The 16,918-nt window shown below is 36.6% G+C and overlaps 2 protein-coding genes and 1 long non-coding RNA gene across 4 annotated transcripts in view; 2 read left to right on the forward strand and 1 right to left on the reverse strand.

The window, feature by feature from the left end:
* Positions 1–16,918, forward strand: part of LOC134794976 (uncharacterized) — a 746,430-nt gene that overhangs the window by 558,583 nt on the left and 170,929 nt on the right. The gene's annotated exons all lie outside the window — the stretch shown is intronic.
* Positions 105–651, forward strand: LOC134794947 (large ribosomal subunit protein eL28). The gene has a single exon (XM_063766818.1). It carries the CDS (start codon positions 193–195, stop codon positions 610–612), a length of 420 nt encoding a protein of 139 aa, XP_063622888.1. The 5' UTR covers positions 105–192; the 3' UTR covers positions 613–651.
* Positions 7,315–16,897, reverse strand: LOC134794918 (protein king tubby). Of its 2 annotated transcripts, XM_063766773.1 has the most exons (7): positions 16,614–16,897; positions 16,382–16,505; positions 16,156–16,245; positions 14,317–14,501; positions 13,732–13,915; positions 8,618–8,817; positions 7,317–7,989 (listed from the first exon to the last, which is right to left on the reverse strand). In XM_063766773.1, exons 1-7 carry the CDS (start codon positions 16,653–16,655, stop codon positions 7,585–7,587), a joined length of 1,230 nt encoding a protein of 409 aa, XP_063622843.1. In that variant the 5' UTR covers positions 16,656–16,897; the 3' UTR covers positions 7,317–7,584. The 2 variants fall into 2 exon arrangements, with proteins under 2 accessions (XP_063622844.1, XP_063622843.1); XM_063766774.1 differs by lacking the exon at positions 16,156–16,245 and having other exon boundaries at positions 7,315–7,989.

Genomic DNA, 16,918 nt, shown 5'->3' on the forward strand with positions numbered 1-16,918 from the left:
TTTATTATTCTCGAAAATAAAGACCAAAAAGACGATCATTTATTTACAAAGTTGGGAGATCTGATTTTATGTATGGGCAACATTTATTTTGACAGCTCGTAGAACCATAAACAAAACTCCTCTTCCTTTTGTCTACGGACACGTCGTGAGCACGTTGTTTCTGTAGCTAGTTTTTACGATAAAACTAGAAAAATGTCGTCCCATCTTAACTGGATGATCATCCGCAACAACAACGCCTTCCTCGTGAAGAAGCGTAACATCAAGAAGCCGTTCAGCAAGGAGCCCAACAATGTGACTAACCTCAACTCCTACAGATACAACGGCCTGATCCACAAGAAAGCCGTCGGCGTGGTCGAGAACCCGGACAGGAAAGGATTCACAGTTGTCACCAAGAAGGTCAAGGCTGGAAACAAGCCCGTGAAGAACACCGTACGCCGCTCATTCAAAGCTGGCGCGAGGCGATCACTCTTCAAGGTAAAGAAGCTGTTGAAAGCTAACCACTATCGCACCGATCTGACCAAGGCTACTCTGCGCCGTGCCTCTGCCATCCTCCGATCTCAGAGGCCCATCAAGGCGAAGAAACCTAAAGCAGCCGCCGCTAAGACCGAATAAGTTTTGTATATAAGCTGACAATAAAAAAAATCTAAAAACTATTTTTTGGTTTCAATGAATGATAACCTCATGTAAGTTTCCCAGTTCTCTGCTCTTACAATAATGGTACTAAAAGTAATTTGTGAATATCTTCTTCTTTTGATGATAAATATTTAAAGAAAGGTGAGAAAACTTCCTTAGTTTTTGGATTCCATATTTATTTATTAAGTATAGTTAAAAAAAATCAAAGGGTTTCTTAATCTGTGAAAAATAAAATACAACAATAATTGTATCAATCCATATATTTATACAAACCATGATTTATCATATCACAAAACGGAATGTAAATTAAAATTATATTCACATCACAGGACTATCTACAATGGGTAATAAATAAATGCAAGCCTCAAATTCCTTGGGCTAGTCTTGAGAATCTACTGATACAGCTACTGAAACAGTAATGTTATTTATCCTTTTGAACGCCAAACGGCGCATCCATTTGCCGTACCACTGGCGCCACAGGGGTAAAATTTAGTTTTGTGAATAAATAATGCCATTGCCAACCTAAAAGTCGGGTGTTTTTCAGTAGATTTTCATCAAAAAACGATCGACGTCAAATGCCGTCTTTGGCGTCGTTGTCACAATTTTGCGTTGACGGCAATTGCCGTCTGAGGCGTTCAAAAGGTTATAATTAAATCCATGACACACAGAACTAGGTCTTTGGATGTTGATCCGCACACCACTTGTGTGCAAGTGGGGCATTACTATATATGTGCATAGTGCTGTGTAATGATAACCATATCAAATCAAATCAAAATCCATGTCAAGTTGCTGACCCAGTGAGTATAGTTTTGGTATAGGTAAAAAGTTTAGAAAAGGCCTCTCCTAGTGATTAAGTATTCGGATAGACATTGCATATTTGTAATATGCCATGTAATATGTTGCATACTCATTATTGACTTAAGGTATGCCAACTAACTCGGAGTTAACCGTTTATACAGGGTTAAACTGTTCTGTATAAACGGTTAACCCAGAGTTAGTATGGCTATCCCTGGAACGCGTAAGTGGCCCTAAGAACTTTGATACATTTGAACAGAAATAATTGTTGAAGAAATTTATTTCATGTGTTTTTAACCTACATGCACGAGGGGCTTTGGCTAAGTTTTTTATCTTAACAACAGACAATAGACAGGCTTGAATGGTGTTTTATTCACAAGCCTGAAATAAGACATGTCTACCAAAAAGAAGTAGATTCCATCAGACCAGCCACAGCCTCAACTTTTAAAACAGGTACAATTTTCGGAATTGAACATAATAATCATAATATTCAAACTGGACGATATTACATTTTTGAATGCATTTTTACAAGTAAAATCTTAAAAATACTTGGTAAACATTAAATGCAACATTATATTTACATTAGATATCACAAAAATAGGGACTCATTTTATGCAGATAATAGTTGAAGTTTTTTCGAATACATTTTCATGATGGTAATTGAAACCAATATGTAATTTGAAACTTTAGTGAACGTTGTTTTTTACCAGTGTTTAAAGAAATACAGTATTATGTATAACCAGACACATAAAATGTAAGTACTAAATACATTTTGCATCTCAGAAACCTTTTGCACTAAGATGTATCTTTCCGTACCATAATCATTTCTTCACCATTCAGGTTTTTGAACCTGTCAGTAAGGCCCAGCCATACAAATGAAAAATCCAGAATTTGCCACTGAAATTTGAACCTTTAGTGCAGGGAATAGAGTTGAATTTGGTTTTGTTTGAAAATTGAACGAAACAAAACAAATGCGACTCTGTTCCAATTGAATATGATTCAAATTTCATCGAACTGAATAAGTACTATAGGTAGGACCTTGAGCCTTAGGAGGATAGGAAACTTACATTTAATACTACATACACAAAACGACATGGATCTCTAAGACACATTATCTATTTCGCACGATACTTCGTTAGTTACAATTACACCATGTGCGAAAGTGCTTAAGTTTAATTGTGCATATTTTGAGCATGTATACGCTGCCCTACCTATAGGTGGCAAACATTTAGCTACATAACTACTACTATCCTAAGTTTATTAACACACGAGTCTTATATACGATTCACATCAAAGGGTCTGGGCGTGTCTTCGGTGTCTTATTTGTGGCAGCCACTGAAATATGGAATCTAATTATAGTATTATAAGTTTCGAATTCCCTTGACTCGGTCATTTGTTGTAAATCGTACATACGTTTCAGTAAAAGCGTTCTAAAGGGTTCTAAATTGGATCTAAGAATAATGTAGCCTCAGGTACAAAATACATAGTAGAAATGAAAATAAAAGGCACAACATTTAGATGGTATTTCTCAATCGACTTTCAAAATAATTGAACTTTTTCCGCGTGGTATTGGTTTATATCATTTTCCTTTCCCACCTTCTTAAGGGGTGGATCAGGTGGATGTCAAAAATTATGTTGCCTAGACCCTTATACATTTAGGTACTATATTTCCCTAATATTAATGTATTTAAAAACGCAAATACTACATAGGCGAAAACAAACAAAAAGTTACACATTCTAGACCAATTCTGTGTATTTTTTTACTGTTATTTATAAAAATCGATTGAGAAACCCTGCCTTAAATCTATCATTATTTTACAGAAGGCACAATACCCCGAAGTTAATACTGTAAAATTATTCTTTACCTCAGTTTAATAACATCAATGATTGAGATAAGCAATGTAGATGTAGATTACTTTTTTTAATTGTCTCTGATATCGTATTGAAAATTAAGTAACGGCCAGAGCACACCGGCTGCGTGTGTGTAGACGTGTACGTGCGATAAATGTTGGAGCCGTACACGCACACGTCACGCAAGCGGTGTGCAGTCTCTTACAAACATCTGTATATTACAACACGCACGTGAACGTCTACGAACACGCTTTTGGTGTGCACAGGCCTTTAATGTATAGAAGGTGGTTTGACAGACTAACGTCTTACTAGACCTTGTATTAGCTAAAAATGTTTTTTTAAATAATTACAAGTTATACAATATTTGGTAAAAGTATATCCCTGTGAACAGATACAGTTTAAAGTATGATACATTTAATAGTGTACAATGAGAATTATTAGCATATACTTAGCTGTGTAGAATATATATTAATCATGATTATTTCATACCTACATAGAAATTGATATTTGACGATACAATACAAGTTATTCGATTATAAAATACTAGGTATATACCAATTCAAAATAGTGTAGTTAAATGTTAAACCTGACAAATCTGTATTGTGTTTTCCACTCTGTAAATATTAGTCGCTGGTCATGATAAAATGGAACTTCAAAATAATAACCCGGCAGTTGAAATTTGTAAAATTTATGAAAATTTGAGCGCACGAAAGTTCACATTTTTGTCATGTGTGACCGTCGCTTTCAGTTCCTCCACCATGCATTCCGCGTGTAGTCAAAAAATATAAAAGAAAGCGGCATTAGAGTATTTTAAATTGCATAAACTCAAACTCTGTAAGGACCCTTTTATCATGACAGCCACATTATAATACTATATCTAACATAGAACTACAAGAAAGCTCATATATATTGACGCGTTGAGTTTATTCATTTTATTATTTTACAATACATTTTATTTTCCATTTTTAGCTATCTACACACATATTCTATTATAGGCACACGTTTATTAAGTTTATATTCTTATTTGTGTCTTTCTCAAAGAAAAGGTACTTGTGGCATGCGCTTACAAAATAATGCAAACGCATATCGCGAGAAGGGCCCTCTTTTCCTGAGAATGAGACATTTAATTGTTCTTAAAACAATGATAGTCAATTCAAAACATGAGACAAGGCAGTGGACAGATTATTGTCGAATCTATAAAAAAGAGCGAATTCATCCAGCAAGAGAAATTACTATATGGACGAAGTGATCAATGGTATCGCGTTGTAAAAAGGCGCCCATGGATAAGTACCTACAGATTAAAATGAGCCTTCGTGCATTCTGATAAGATTCGCTATCGCGCGTAATATAAATTTAAAAGTTAAACCAGCGTCTTAGGGTCAATTGCACCAACCACAATTAACAGACTGATCAACCTCACGCAGCAGAGAACTATGAAACTTCCCATACAATAAGATTTAGCGAACGCTTTAACGGTGCACCGTCTGTCATGACAGACGGTTTGGTCCAACCGACTCTTAGACGATTTTGTTAAGTCATTAACATTCAATAAGTAGATAAACTATTTACTCCGCCCGTGTAATTCCGTTTCTGTTTCGTGACTGTTTGATAGTGTAAGTGAAAATTTTAATAGGATTATGTAGTATTTAGTACTTTTACTATAGGTAATGTGAATTGTAGGATCGAGCATTCACCAGGTTTCAAGAATGACTTTCCATTGGTGGGCTGCGCGCATTCCTATTTTCCTATTGGTGGATTTTTATTCGTGCACATTTCCGCTACTTTGCTCAGCTCTGGTGGACGATTACTCTAGCTTTAAAATAATATTCAATTAAGTTTCTACTCGTTCACGACTACGGTGGAAAATTCTCGTGTAGCTTGTGCCAATACTTTTAGTTATAATAATTCGAGACTAACGACATATTACAAGATTGCGTAAAATAATAATACTTATTGCAGTTTACACTAAAATGCAACAACATAAATAACCTCCCCCTTTTTGGAAGTCGGTTAAAAATAATAGAATACTGTACGGGTGCAGAAAAGTTCACTGAAGAATCTTAAGATATAAAAATTAAAATTAAACCAATAACACACAAAAAATTGTGCGTTTATCCGTGTTAAGGTAAGCGTCGGCAAGAGGCTGCCGCGACCCGGCAGCGGCTGCCCGGCAGCCGCCGCCCGGCAGTCGCCGCACTGCTTTATAGCGATTTGTATGACACACCGTCCGATGCAGGCGGCAGAGCGGCGCGGCCGGGGGGCGTGGCCTGCGCGCGACCTCGGCCGCGCCGCCGAGCCGCTCCCGTAGCGGTATAGTAGCGCTGCCCAACTCGTGTCAGTCGCAAAAATGGCGTCTTGCGAAGAAAACGACGAGTATTTAGTTGAGCTTATCTGATAACTGCCTTCATCAGCTCTGGACGTATACAATGAATCCATTCTACTCCTCTTTGATGAAATTAAGTTCATCATCTTCTTCTTGGTCCTGAAGCAGTTGCTCCACAAGTTTTCGCTTTCGTATATTTAAATTGTCAGACATCGTTATTTTAAATAATACGCAACTGAATCGCACAACTGCTAGCACTGACTCCTGTATGACTACTGCACGTGGCAGTCGGCAGTCGCCGCCCGGTCGCGCCTACCCGAATGCTTACGGCGGCGCCGCCCAGCTGTCACGTTCGGCGGCGGCGGTCGGTCGCGGCTGCCGGGCTGCGGCAGCGTCTTGCCGAATGCTATCTTTATGATATGACACATAATCACAACAGTACAGTTAAGTGTAAAAATATACTTCTTATGACGTTATAATAAGGCTGTTGTTAAATAAATATTAAAATCATGCTAGTTACATTTTTACATTCAACTAAATAAATAAATAAATAAATAATAAATATTAGGGGACATCTTACACAGATCAAACCTAGCCCCAAACTAAGCAAAGCTTGTACTATGGGTACTAGGCGACGATATACATACTTGTATAGATAAATACATACTTATATACATAGAAAACAACCATGACTCAGGAACAAATATTAGTGTTCATCACACAAATAAATGCCCTTACTGGGATTCGAACCCAGGACCATCGGTTTAGCAGGCAGGGTCACTATCCACTAGACCAGACCGGTCGTCAACTGTCATACATATCAACATTTGGTGATGTGATATTTAAATGCAATTCTCAATTATAAAAAACTAATTCTAATTAACTAACTAAAACTAATTAAAAACTATTTTAAATGACTAGGACCACAAATTTGTCATGATTTCATAAAGTGACACGAAAACAATAAAAAATAAATTATATAAGTAATGTTCAAAATTTGTTTACCACGCCATTTATTGTAATACTCTGTAAAAGTGATAATTCAGACTTGAAATAAAATGCATATATATTATCTTACAATGGCCTGCCAGCTAAAAATTAGCAATATTTTGAATAGCCTAGATTGGAAAATATTTTTTTAAAACAATAAACTAAAATTTTATAAAAAAATTATAATACTCAATAAGATAATTTTGTGACCTGTTTTTTGTATAATCATATTAATCATACATACATTATTATTTGCACGTGAATATCGAAAAGTGAAGTGTTCGATAATCCCTTATCTATTTAGTATATTTTTGAAGGTGCAAACTTTTAAAATACCCCCTTATAATTTTTGGTTGTTACGTTGTTACGGTTATGTCGGAACATAAACCGCTGCTTACTTTGTTTCTAGCCGTATTTTTTTTCTGTGATTGCCCAAAATTATCTAAAGTGTAATGTGCTGTCAATACATCTATGTCGTTCCAATTGATATTGATACACACAATACGCGATACCCTGATACCTATGCTATGTCACAATGTATTATGTACCAAAACTAAATGTGCGTTATTCTGGTAAACTTCTAGAGTTAAACCAAAGTCTGCAACGATTTTGACAACACACGCAGTGAAAGTGTTAATTTAAACATCACACTTCTCACACTGCAGACTTTTCTTGGTCTAACTCTACTCACGTTCAAATAAGTACCTACCTTTAATTCTTTTCAACTCCTAAATACGTTTAGTTACGAGAATATTTGAACGTGGAACCAGTTTTTAAGTGTTGCCAAATAAGGCATTCTGCTTTAATATTTTACCTATTCATTTAGGCACTAAAGCCTAAATTCGTGTAAATAAAGTATGACCTATAACACAAATTCACAATGAAATGTAAAATACAACTATATTACTAATGGCAAAAAAAACGGCATGATTGTGAACTGATTCTATGGATTCAAATCCTATTCGCTGTAAAACTTCTAAAAATCGCCAAATTCACTCGCAAGCCAGCTTACTGTCGAACGAGCTAAGCGCTATACCAAACGCTTGCAAAGCACACAACGGATATCTAAAGTCCATAGTGAAAACGTCCTCCGATATACGGCCAAATTGCATGACCACATAATCCGGTTCAGAGTCATGTACAATTTGGAAGTTCTTAACACTTGCCTGGGTCACTCTTCCGTGGAAATTCAGGACGTAGGATTGTGTTTCGTCGTTCCAGACCGGTGTTTTGTTGTGTAGGACGACTATTTCGTCTAAGTTTTGGAGTTTGTGACGCTCTAGTAGGGTTTCGCTGTCGTCTTCGGGGGCGATGGTGACGCGCTGGCGGTCGGGCGTCATGCCTGGGAGGATGACGGTCATTTTTCGGGGGCCTTTGAAGCCTAGCACGTTGGTATCCTGGAAGAAGTAAAATATTCAATTAATTTTGGTGATATGTGAATATTTATTAGAGTCCATCTAAGCTATCTCTGCACCGGCTTTGATAGAACAAAGTGTTAATGATACACGTCACATTTATGATGACATCCACACTTTTATATTGCCCAAGTCCATGCAGCGGTAACTTGGTCTGACTCTAGGTTGTCTTCTTGTTCGAACGTTAACTGATCGACATTCGACATGCATTTTAGTACACTGATCTGAAGCAATAAAAACCCAAATTTGTAGAATTATGCACAAGTGAAAAATACAAATTTCGCAATCCTATAATGTCATACTTAAAATTCTCGCTTTCATAAAACAAGGTGATCTTTGTTGAATCTTGAATTACTGTTTAGGAAGCCGCACACGCACACGTCACGCAAGCGGTGTGCCGTCTCTCATAATGATCTGTATACTACAACGCCGCACGCGCACGTGCACGTCACGCACACGCAGCCGGTGTGCACAGGCCTTAAAACGTAGTTTCGTGCGTAGATGTTGGCAGTTTACTAAAAATACAACTGAAGGCAGTCTCGAGGTTGGCCTGTAATATTCTTGACAAATGGCCCGCAGTTCACATCAACTCAAGATATAAGTGACTTACATAGACGACGGCAGCAAGCTCATGTCTGGTGTTGGCTCGGTCATGTTTCCGCCATGCTTTGCCATTATCATACACCGTGAAGGCAGTCCCTAGGAGATTAGACCGCAGTTTGCCGGCAAAACTGTCGGCGGTCCGTGTCAGCTCCGTTGGGTCCGTGGAGATTAGGTAGTTGGATGTTGCTGACTTTTTTCTTTTGCGAGCTGTAGATCAAAATAAAAACACTGTTAGAAAGTTTTTAGTACCACAAGTAACTGTCTATTCGGCGGGGAGATAAGGTCAAACAGTGATCAATTCTAGCGATTGCAAATCCGTGAACATTTTTCAAATCCGGATTTTCGGATTTTGGTTTGACCGAAATCCGAAGTACGGATTCAATCCGGATTTTAAGAAAGGAATATGTGGCATAAAGGCAAAGTGAAACAAACAATCAATTTAAGTTGTTTTTATTAAAAATAAAAAAACAGAATGCGTACACTGCTACGCCAATAACAAAATCTTTAAAAAATAATAGAAACAAAATACATACGTACACTCCCAAGTAACAAAAGGTTCTATAACTAAGGCATTTTATCACCAAACAGTGATATAGTAGGCCTATAATGGTAACCATTGTGACTGCTTGTACTATAAAGGTTTTTAACAAAGACCTTTTAAGTACTATAATTTAGCTCTTAAAACGCTTATAGGATCATACAAAAGAATCTTTAAAGTGCTGCACTGTAATAGATATGCAAAAAGCGATTATGGTACTATTTAATACTATAGACGACTTTATGATGCTTTTATGTACCTATTTTGCACTAATAATGCGTCAAAGTAACTTTTATAGTACTAGTATTGTAGCAGTATCGTAAACACTATTAGAGGATCAATCTGCACTATAAAAGGACTTTGCACGACCATTACGTAACGTTTTAGCTTTTTAAAAGCTCTCTTAACATCGCTATAAGGCTAGAAGAGTTCTCTAAAAGTCATGAAAGTTTTTCTATAGTGCTATATAGTCCCATAAAAGTTACCTGGTACGTTGCTAAATAACTTAATCCTTACTTAAAAAATGGCTGCTGTTTTCTGCCATAATAGCACATTAGCGGCACGGCTGGAGCCTATGTGTACTATAGCAGCCACAGTTGGAACAAGTCCTTATTTTATTAATTTTAATTTAATAAAAACATGAAAATTATGAGAGCGCATTGTCAAATTTGAAATCAGCATAATGATTCTATCGATACAATTATTTTCGCATGTACAATGTACCGGCATAGTAACGGTCCACAAATACTTATTAGTACATCCTTTTTATTACCTAAATACAAATGTCACTTTAAGAAACAATGGCGAATTAACTTATTTAATATTTTTGGCACCCACGACGCAAGTATGATAAAAAAAGATCACTGGAATCGTTTACGGTGCATAATAGCACTATAAACATGTTTCATTGGTTACTTTTATAATTCCAAATTGCGACATAAACGTTGCAGACAGCACTATTTTAGTACTAAAGAGCGTTTCTCGTCACTTTTACATTTCAACCATAGAGCTGATTTATCACCGTGAGAGTCTTTATGTAATGTTTATAGAATAAATCAGTGATAAAACTAGGGCCTATCTGGGGTTTTGTAAACGTTTACAACACCATTATAGTGCTAATCATGAACACTAATTAGCACGCTCCAAAACGTTCTCAGGACTTTTATAGTACCAAATTTTGTTACTTGGGCTGCTACGCCAATAAAAAAAGCGGACGCGGGGCAAGCATACAGGTACGAGCGTGTGCGCGACGCGCAATGCCCGGCTGGCAATAGCTCTCCCGCGTTACCGCTTCATGTGCACCGCTTTTTATTTCGCATTAGCATTAATTTTGAGCAAATTAGTACTGGTGGGAAAAAATCCGAAAAACCGGTTTTTTCTTTTCAAAATCCGAATTTTAAAACGGATTTTCAAACGCTCCGAAATCCGGATTTTTGAACTTCGAATAATCCGGATTGCAATCACTAATCAATTCCCTGTATACAGGGTGATTCAGGAGACGTGAGCAGGACTAACACTGCGCATATCGTTAATTATAAGCAAATGTTTCGTATCAGTATTAGTGAGGTTAACGTTAATTTTCTAGTCGTGTTGAAAAAAAAAGTAATTAATTTTTTTACGACATGCATGTGTAGTGTAGTCAGATCATACACAGCTGCTACCAGCTGATACAGCTGATACTTGATGCCTATCTCCCATATATGTATTTTACTACTTTACAGAACATTAAGTTAACGATGCCATAAACCTTGACTTACTGTAATTTGCTATACAATGGTTAACGACCATTGCCATAACTTCCACTCGATTAAACCTGTTAAAACCTTAGTATATAAGGCCAGCGCTTTCTACCAATATATTGAGTATTTACTCGACACTTGTGTTATCATTATAACCCCTGAACGCCGAACACTTCATGGCGACCCTGCCAGTCGGGCTGCTCGAGGCAGCCCCGGCTTAGACGCCGCCCAGCCGCCCAGCCAGCCAGTAAGCCAGCCAACCAGCCAACCAGACCCGCCGCCTCTACCAACAGCGCCTGTGCCTAACAGCAACCACCAGATGACTACAGGGCAGGACGTGTGCGGCATGCGCGCGCCGCCCGCCGGCGCCAGCGTCTAGGAAGAGCATCAGCCCCACCGCCATTACCCAGCACCTGCAGCGAGTCACCAGCCCCAGAGCTGTCGCTACTACCCCCCCAGTGTCCAACAACGACCATACGATGTTAAGAGGTACAATTTAAGCATAACTGTGTCAAACCAATTTCAATTATTGTTGTAAGCAATGTGTGTGTATTTCCGTACCATCTAAATTCATAAGAATATTATGACCAATATCCAAAAGTTATTATGACTTTATATAGGTATGCTTTAAGTTTTAAAAATTATAATTTCATTTCAAAATGGGGTAGCTCGTGGAATTAAATAATGTAAGCAAGGTACACCAGGATACAACCAGGCAATAACCCTTGAAACCTGACCATGATTCGATCGAGCATCAATCGTGGAGACTCCTTGGGCGCTATAATAAATAATAAATTTTGTATCCTTAATAAATATGTTGTATGTAAAAAAAAAAACGAACAACCAGAGCGCTATTAAAAGGCGCTGTGTACTTTTTAAAAGACAAGTGACAAGTATCACGAAGTCAGCTTGCATTATTAGGTCACAATGCAGACGTTACAAAATGGCTCATTGGCGATCAATTCTTTACAATAACAAACAAATCACGAGCAAGAATTCTAATGGAAAAAAAACCTCATCGCATACCTCCATCCATATTAAATAAGGAACCACTATCTCATAACACAGAAAATTAATCAATAATGCCTAACAAATAAATATCATATTAACAGTTTCAATAAAAGTAAACACATGTTAATGTAACAATGTATTTCATAACCATATAAGGAACATGTAATCTTAGAAATAAGCATGTAAGCAAATTGTATATCCAAATAGCATTAAGATTTTTATTATATTCATAATTTTAAGAACCAATATGTATACCATAGATATAACTTCACTTAAGCCAAAAAATAATACTTGTTATATATTTTTTGTCTTTAAAAAAAAAAAAAAAAAAAAAACGGGAAAGCTGTAGTGTAGTCAGATCATACACAGCTGCTACCAGCTGATACAGCTGATACGCTGATACTTGATGCCTATCTCCCATATATGTATTTTACTACTTTACAGAACATTAAGTTAACGATGCCATAAACCTTGACTTACTGTAATTTGCTATACAATGGTTAACGACCATTGCCATAACTTCCACTCGATTAAACCTGTTAAAACCTTAGTATATAAGGCCAGCGCTTTCTATCAATATATTGAGTATTTACTCGACACTTGTGTTATCATTATAACCCCTAACCCCCGATTACTTCACATGGTCACCCTAAAATTAGAATACTAAACTACCGATATTCTGTGTCAAATTGAATGTCATTACTGTCATCACGGTCTGGCTACTTTTGAAAACTCGTATCTCACTCAAGTTTGACAGTTTATTTTCTTCGTAATCAAAATGCCATTACGGTTAAAGAGGTTTTATGTTTATTAATTAGGTCCTGTAGGGTGACCATGATTATTGAGAATTAAATTTGCCCTCACCAAAAAGTTAAAAAATAGGAAAAAAGTGTGATTGTTTCACCTAAATACGACGGTGATCGATCGATTATCAGTTACTGACTGTGCAGGATTAGTCCTGCTCACGTCTCATGAATCATCCTGTATATGGATAAGATATGATAATGGTAAAAATACCTACACAAGTTATCATGGTGCTTTTATAAGAGGATAAAAACAAGATTAAGTACATGAATTTATTTTTTCTATCAAGTAGCTTACTCTCTAGTTGATATAGGTACAAACAACAACACTCCTAACTGTATTTGGTGGACCTTATTACAAAAGGCATAAGGTTCACCGAAGTACAGTTAGTAGTGTGGGCGATGGTACGTACAGACAAACAATAGTGAGTAAATCAGAAACAAAAGTACTTGCATTTTAAATTCATTCAATCTGCCGGATTCGAACCTCAAGATATTCACAAGAGACGACACGTACTAGCTGCCATATTCGAACTTCAAGATATTCACAAGACACGACTTGTACTAGATCCATTCTAGATACGTTATAGTTTAGATATCAACTAGTTCTCTTTTGCAGCGCAATTCGGGCAACCAATGTCACTTTTACGTTAGATAGAGTAAGATATCTATTAGATGTGAATTGGATCTCTAAGTCATATCCTGTGGAAATCGTTCAACAGTATCTCCAGAATCGCGCAAATGTCAAATTTGACAAGTTAGATCTTAAACATATAGTTATCGTATCTTGGTGATGTCTAAAAGATGTCTAATAGATGTCTATTTCAAAATCCGAATCGGGCCCATAGTCAACATTGTCAACTGAGGTTCAGGTAAGAGAATCGTAGCTAGTACCTACTAGCTACTGATTTGTTAAAAAAAAAAAACAATTTTTTTAGGATGATGACAATGACTTAAGGTCAGATTAGGGCACATTTTTGTTACTGTGCTTAGTGTGCTTATTTACTGAGACTTATTGTCTTTAACTTACCAGCTAAAAGGAACACTTTCTTCCCATAATCCTTCTCCAAATGCAGGAAGTATGTTGGATAAAGCCCGCGATCCATGCCTTTTCTGTCACGCGCTATTCTGCATTTGTACAGGGTTCCGTGTCTCGCCGGTGTCACTACGAACGTCTCTACGGCTCCTTCTACGGATCCCTCAATTTCTACTGTCTGTGGAACAAACGACAACACTTTATAGTTTGATTAATTTGCAATAACAGCAGTAGGATTAAATAGTTTAACTAATCACTAAGGTGACAACTGTCTGAGTAGGACTAAATCGCTCTGAGAACGCAAGGATCAGTTGGTTTGGGCGATCGACACGGCCATCCTGCATACAGCGCGTCCTTGTCACCTCTGTTACTGTGCCTACACTACCTGGCTGGGTATTTACCTGGGTGGGAGACGCGTCCCGTTTAGCGCGAGGCTGTAATGGTGCTATCGCCGCCTCAGCACAAACGTCATCCGTGCTCACGTCACGGGCGAAGCTGCACATCGACATGGCCATCCTGCATACAGAGCGTCCTTGTCACCGCTGTTACTGTGCCTACGCTATCTGGCTGGGTATTTACCTGGGTGGGAGACTCGTCCCGTTTAGCGCGAGGCTGTAATGGTGCCACCGCCGCATCAGCACAAACGTCATCCGTGCTCACGTCACGGGCGAAGCTGCAAACAGGCACGGATTCCTCCTCCTCCTCACCCTCGCCGCTGTGGTCGCCATCGCCTACCGTTAGCACTTCGATTTGGTTGCCGAGCTCTAAAAAATAAATTATAATAATGTCAGGGACATCAGAGTTAACCAACCTGGACTTGAAGCCCCATTTAGACGGATCAAGAACTTGCATGCGATTTTTGGATTTGGTTGATCAACTGAATTCATTGTACTCTGTAGTTAGCAATGTATGGAATACACATACAGCATACAAGTTCTCGCGCCATGTTAATGGGACTTTAGACTTTAAAAACTTCATCTTCAATTAAAATTATCATCTAAATTAGTCTTCCGGTTTTGTGCTTGGCTACTTGTTTAGTCATTATTTGTGATATAAAAATATTTCTTTGGAATTTCCCATTGCAAAATTTCAGTAAAAACATTTTAATTATTTCATATCCTTAATCCTCTGTAAACAAACTAAGTGATTGTTATAATATGTTAAATTATATTACTGATTGTTTTTTAGATTGTTATAGAAGGTCAAAAATAAATCTGCTTTGTTTCTTCTTAAAATAGGCAGACATATTAATGTTATACTCATAGCTAAATCACATTACATTCCTGAATCACCTAATGGGGAAAAACTGTTTTACTCATCTTCAACTAAGAGACAAAAGATGTTTATGCTTGACTCACTTATTGGTTTTAAATTTTTTTAATATGACATATTAATAAGAATAATTTACTAACTGGTAATGGTAAATTAAACAATTGTCCTGTTCTTTAAAACCACAAATCCACAGTTACATAATTGTTAAACAAATTTGTTGAATGCTTTAGAATGTAAAATGTCTAATAATATTACTATATTAACGCTGTTACTTGATTGTGTGTAAATCTTATTACAAACAACATATGGTTCAGAAATGGTCATTGAAGTTTGTTGTTGTTAAGTAATTCTGTTCCATTTGATATGTTCCGAAAATTCTCCAATTACAAAGTATGTCACATGAAAAAGTATTCAAGTTTGTACTAACTTAACAAAATATTAAATGTGGGAAAAACATCATGTGACAGTAAAGTACTGTATTATTTACAAACTAACTTTTAATTTTGTTATTGCCCTACCTACTCATATAAACACATATATAAAAAAGACCAATATGTAGTCACAAGTTGATTCATAGCAAATAGAGCCACAAGTCAAGTATTTTCTAGTTTATCCGAGTGATTGATTGACTCATAAGTGAGTCAGTTCATTGATGAATGGCCCTGTTTCTATAACAACCAGTACAAACAGGACATGAATTTTGCGAGATATTTGTTCAATATGGTTGAGATATTGTAGGCTTATAGATAAGTTGAGATAACTAGATATGTGTATCAATGGAAATTGATCAAACTGCTGATATGACATATATACACTTGAAATAACTAAAATCTGTATGAAATTGACCTATTTGAATGTAACTAAGCTGTCTAAGTACTATTGGAGATTGCTATATTTTTTAGTGTTTTATATTATTACTTGTTAATACTAAGATACAATATAATAACAAAAATTATGGTATTAAATAAACTTTCTTATTTTTCTTCGTTGCTTTAGTTTATGCAATTCAATAGTAAGTTTAATATTTAGATTATACTTATTTTTAGAATATTAAATCCTGTATGGCAATAATATAGATAAGAACATGAATTCATGCTAAATTAATGGAAATGTATAGGTACAGAAACAGCAAGCGTTGGTACTTACCATCATAGGTTGATATTCTATTGGTTTGGAGGGGTATGACTTGGTCTGGATTCACTGGCGACATAAGGAATTGCATGGGCCCATCATAGCCTGTTGTTAAACAAAAAGACAATAGCATAACGAAATAAATGAGGAAAATCAATCACAATCATGCATGGTTAAATTAAAACATCTATCATTCATAAACACGATAATTTTATATGAAATTGGGTCGCAATTTACTCACCATGCAGTTCACGAGATCGACTTCCAGATATAGGTCGCTTTGCTGAACCAACCCTTAGATCATTGGCCTGAACCATACCAGAATTCTGTCTTTTTTGTTTCATCTTTTGCTCCATTATTTGACGCTAAAAGAAGAAGTTAAAGTTACAGCCTTATGTTAGTTTTTCCTTCTTTAATGCGCAGTACGAGTTATGATTAATTTAGTGGGAAATATTTAAATATTTGATACTCACTTGCTGTTCGATCTTCTGATCCCGAACACTTACTGAAGCCATTTTTGACTACTTGTCTTGTAACTTATAATTTCACCACACCGCACAGATTTAGTTACACATAAAATTAAGCAATTATATATTGAATACAACGATTATTGGCATTTTTAAGCTCATTTTTTGTTTATATATCATCCTTGCCTACCGTTGCCCAGGAATACTGTGTTACCAATAAATTGAAACAGCAATGTCAATCGTAAATGTCAGTCGTAGTCAAGTTCATACCTATCGATTTATCGACAATCTATCTTAATTAAATATATTAG

This window comes from Cydia splendana, chromosome 11, assembly GCF_910591565.1.
Source record: "Cydia splendana chromosome 11, ilCydSple1.2, whole genome shotgun sequence".
NCBI lineage: Eukaryota > Metazoa > Arthropoda > Insecta > Lepidoptera > Tortricidae > Cydia > Cydia splendana.

What these genes read in the sequence shown, in the direction of transcription:
- LOC134794947 (XM_063766818.1), top strand. Translation starts at nt 193, where the DNA reads ATGTCGTCCCATCTTAACTGGATGATCATCCGCAACAACAACGCCTTC.
- LOC134794918 (XM_063766773.1), bottom strand. Translation starts at nt 16,655, where the DNA reads ATGGCTTCAGTAAGTGTTCGGGATCAGAAGATCGAACAGCAA. An exon ending in TCGATCTCGTGAACTGCATG is followed by an intron (nt 16,246 to 16,381) that starts GTGAGTAAATTG and finishes GTTTAACAACAG; the next exon opens with GCTATGATGGGCCCATGCAA. An exon ending in AGCTTGCTGCCGTCGTCTAT is followed by an intron (nt 7,990 to 8,617) that starts GTAAGTCACTTA and finishes TACTTCTTCCAG; the next exon opens with GATACCAACGTGCTAGGCTT.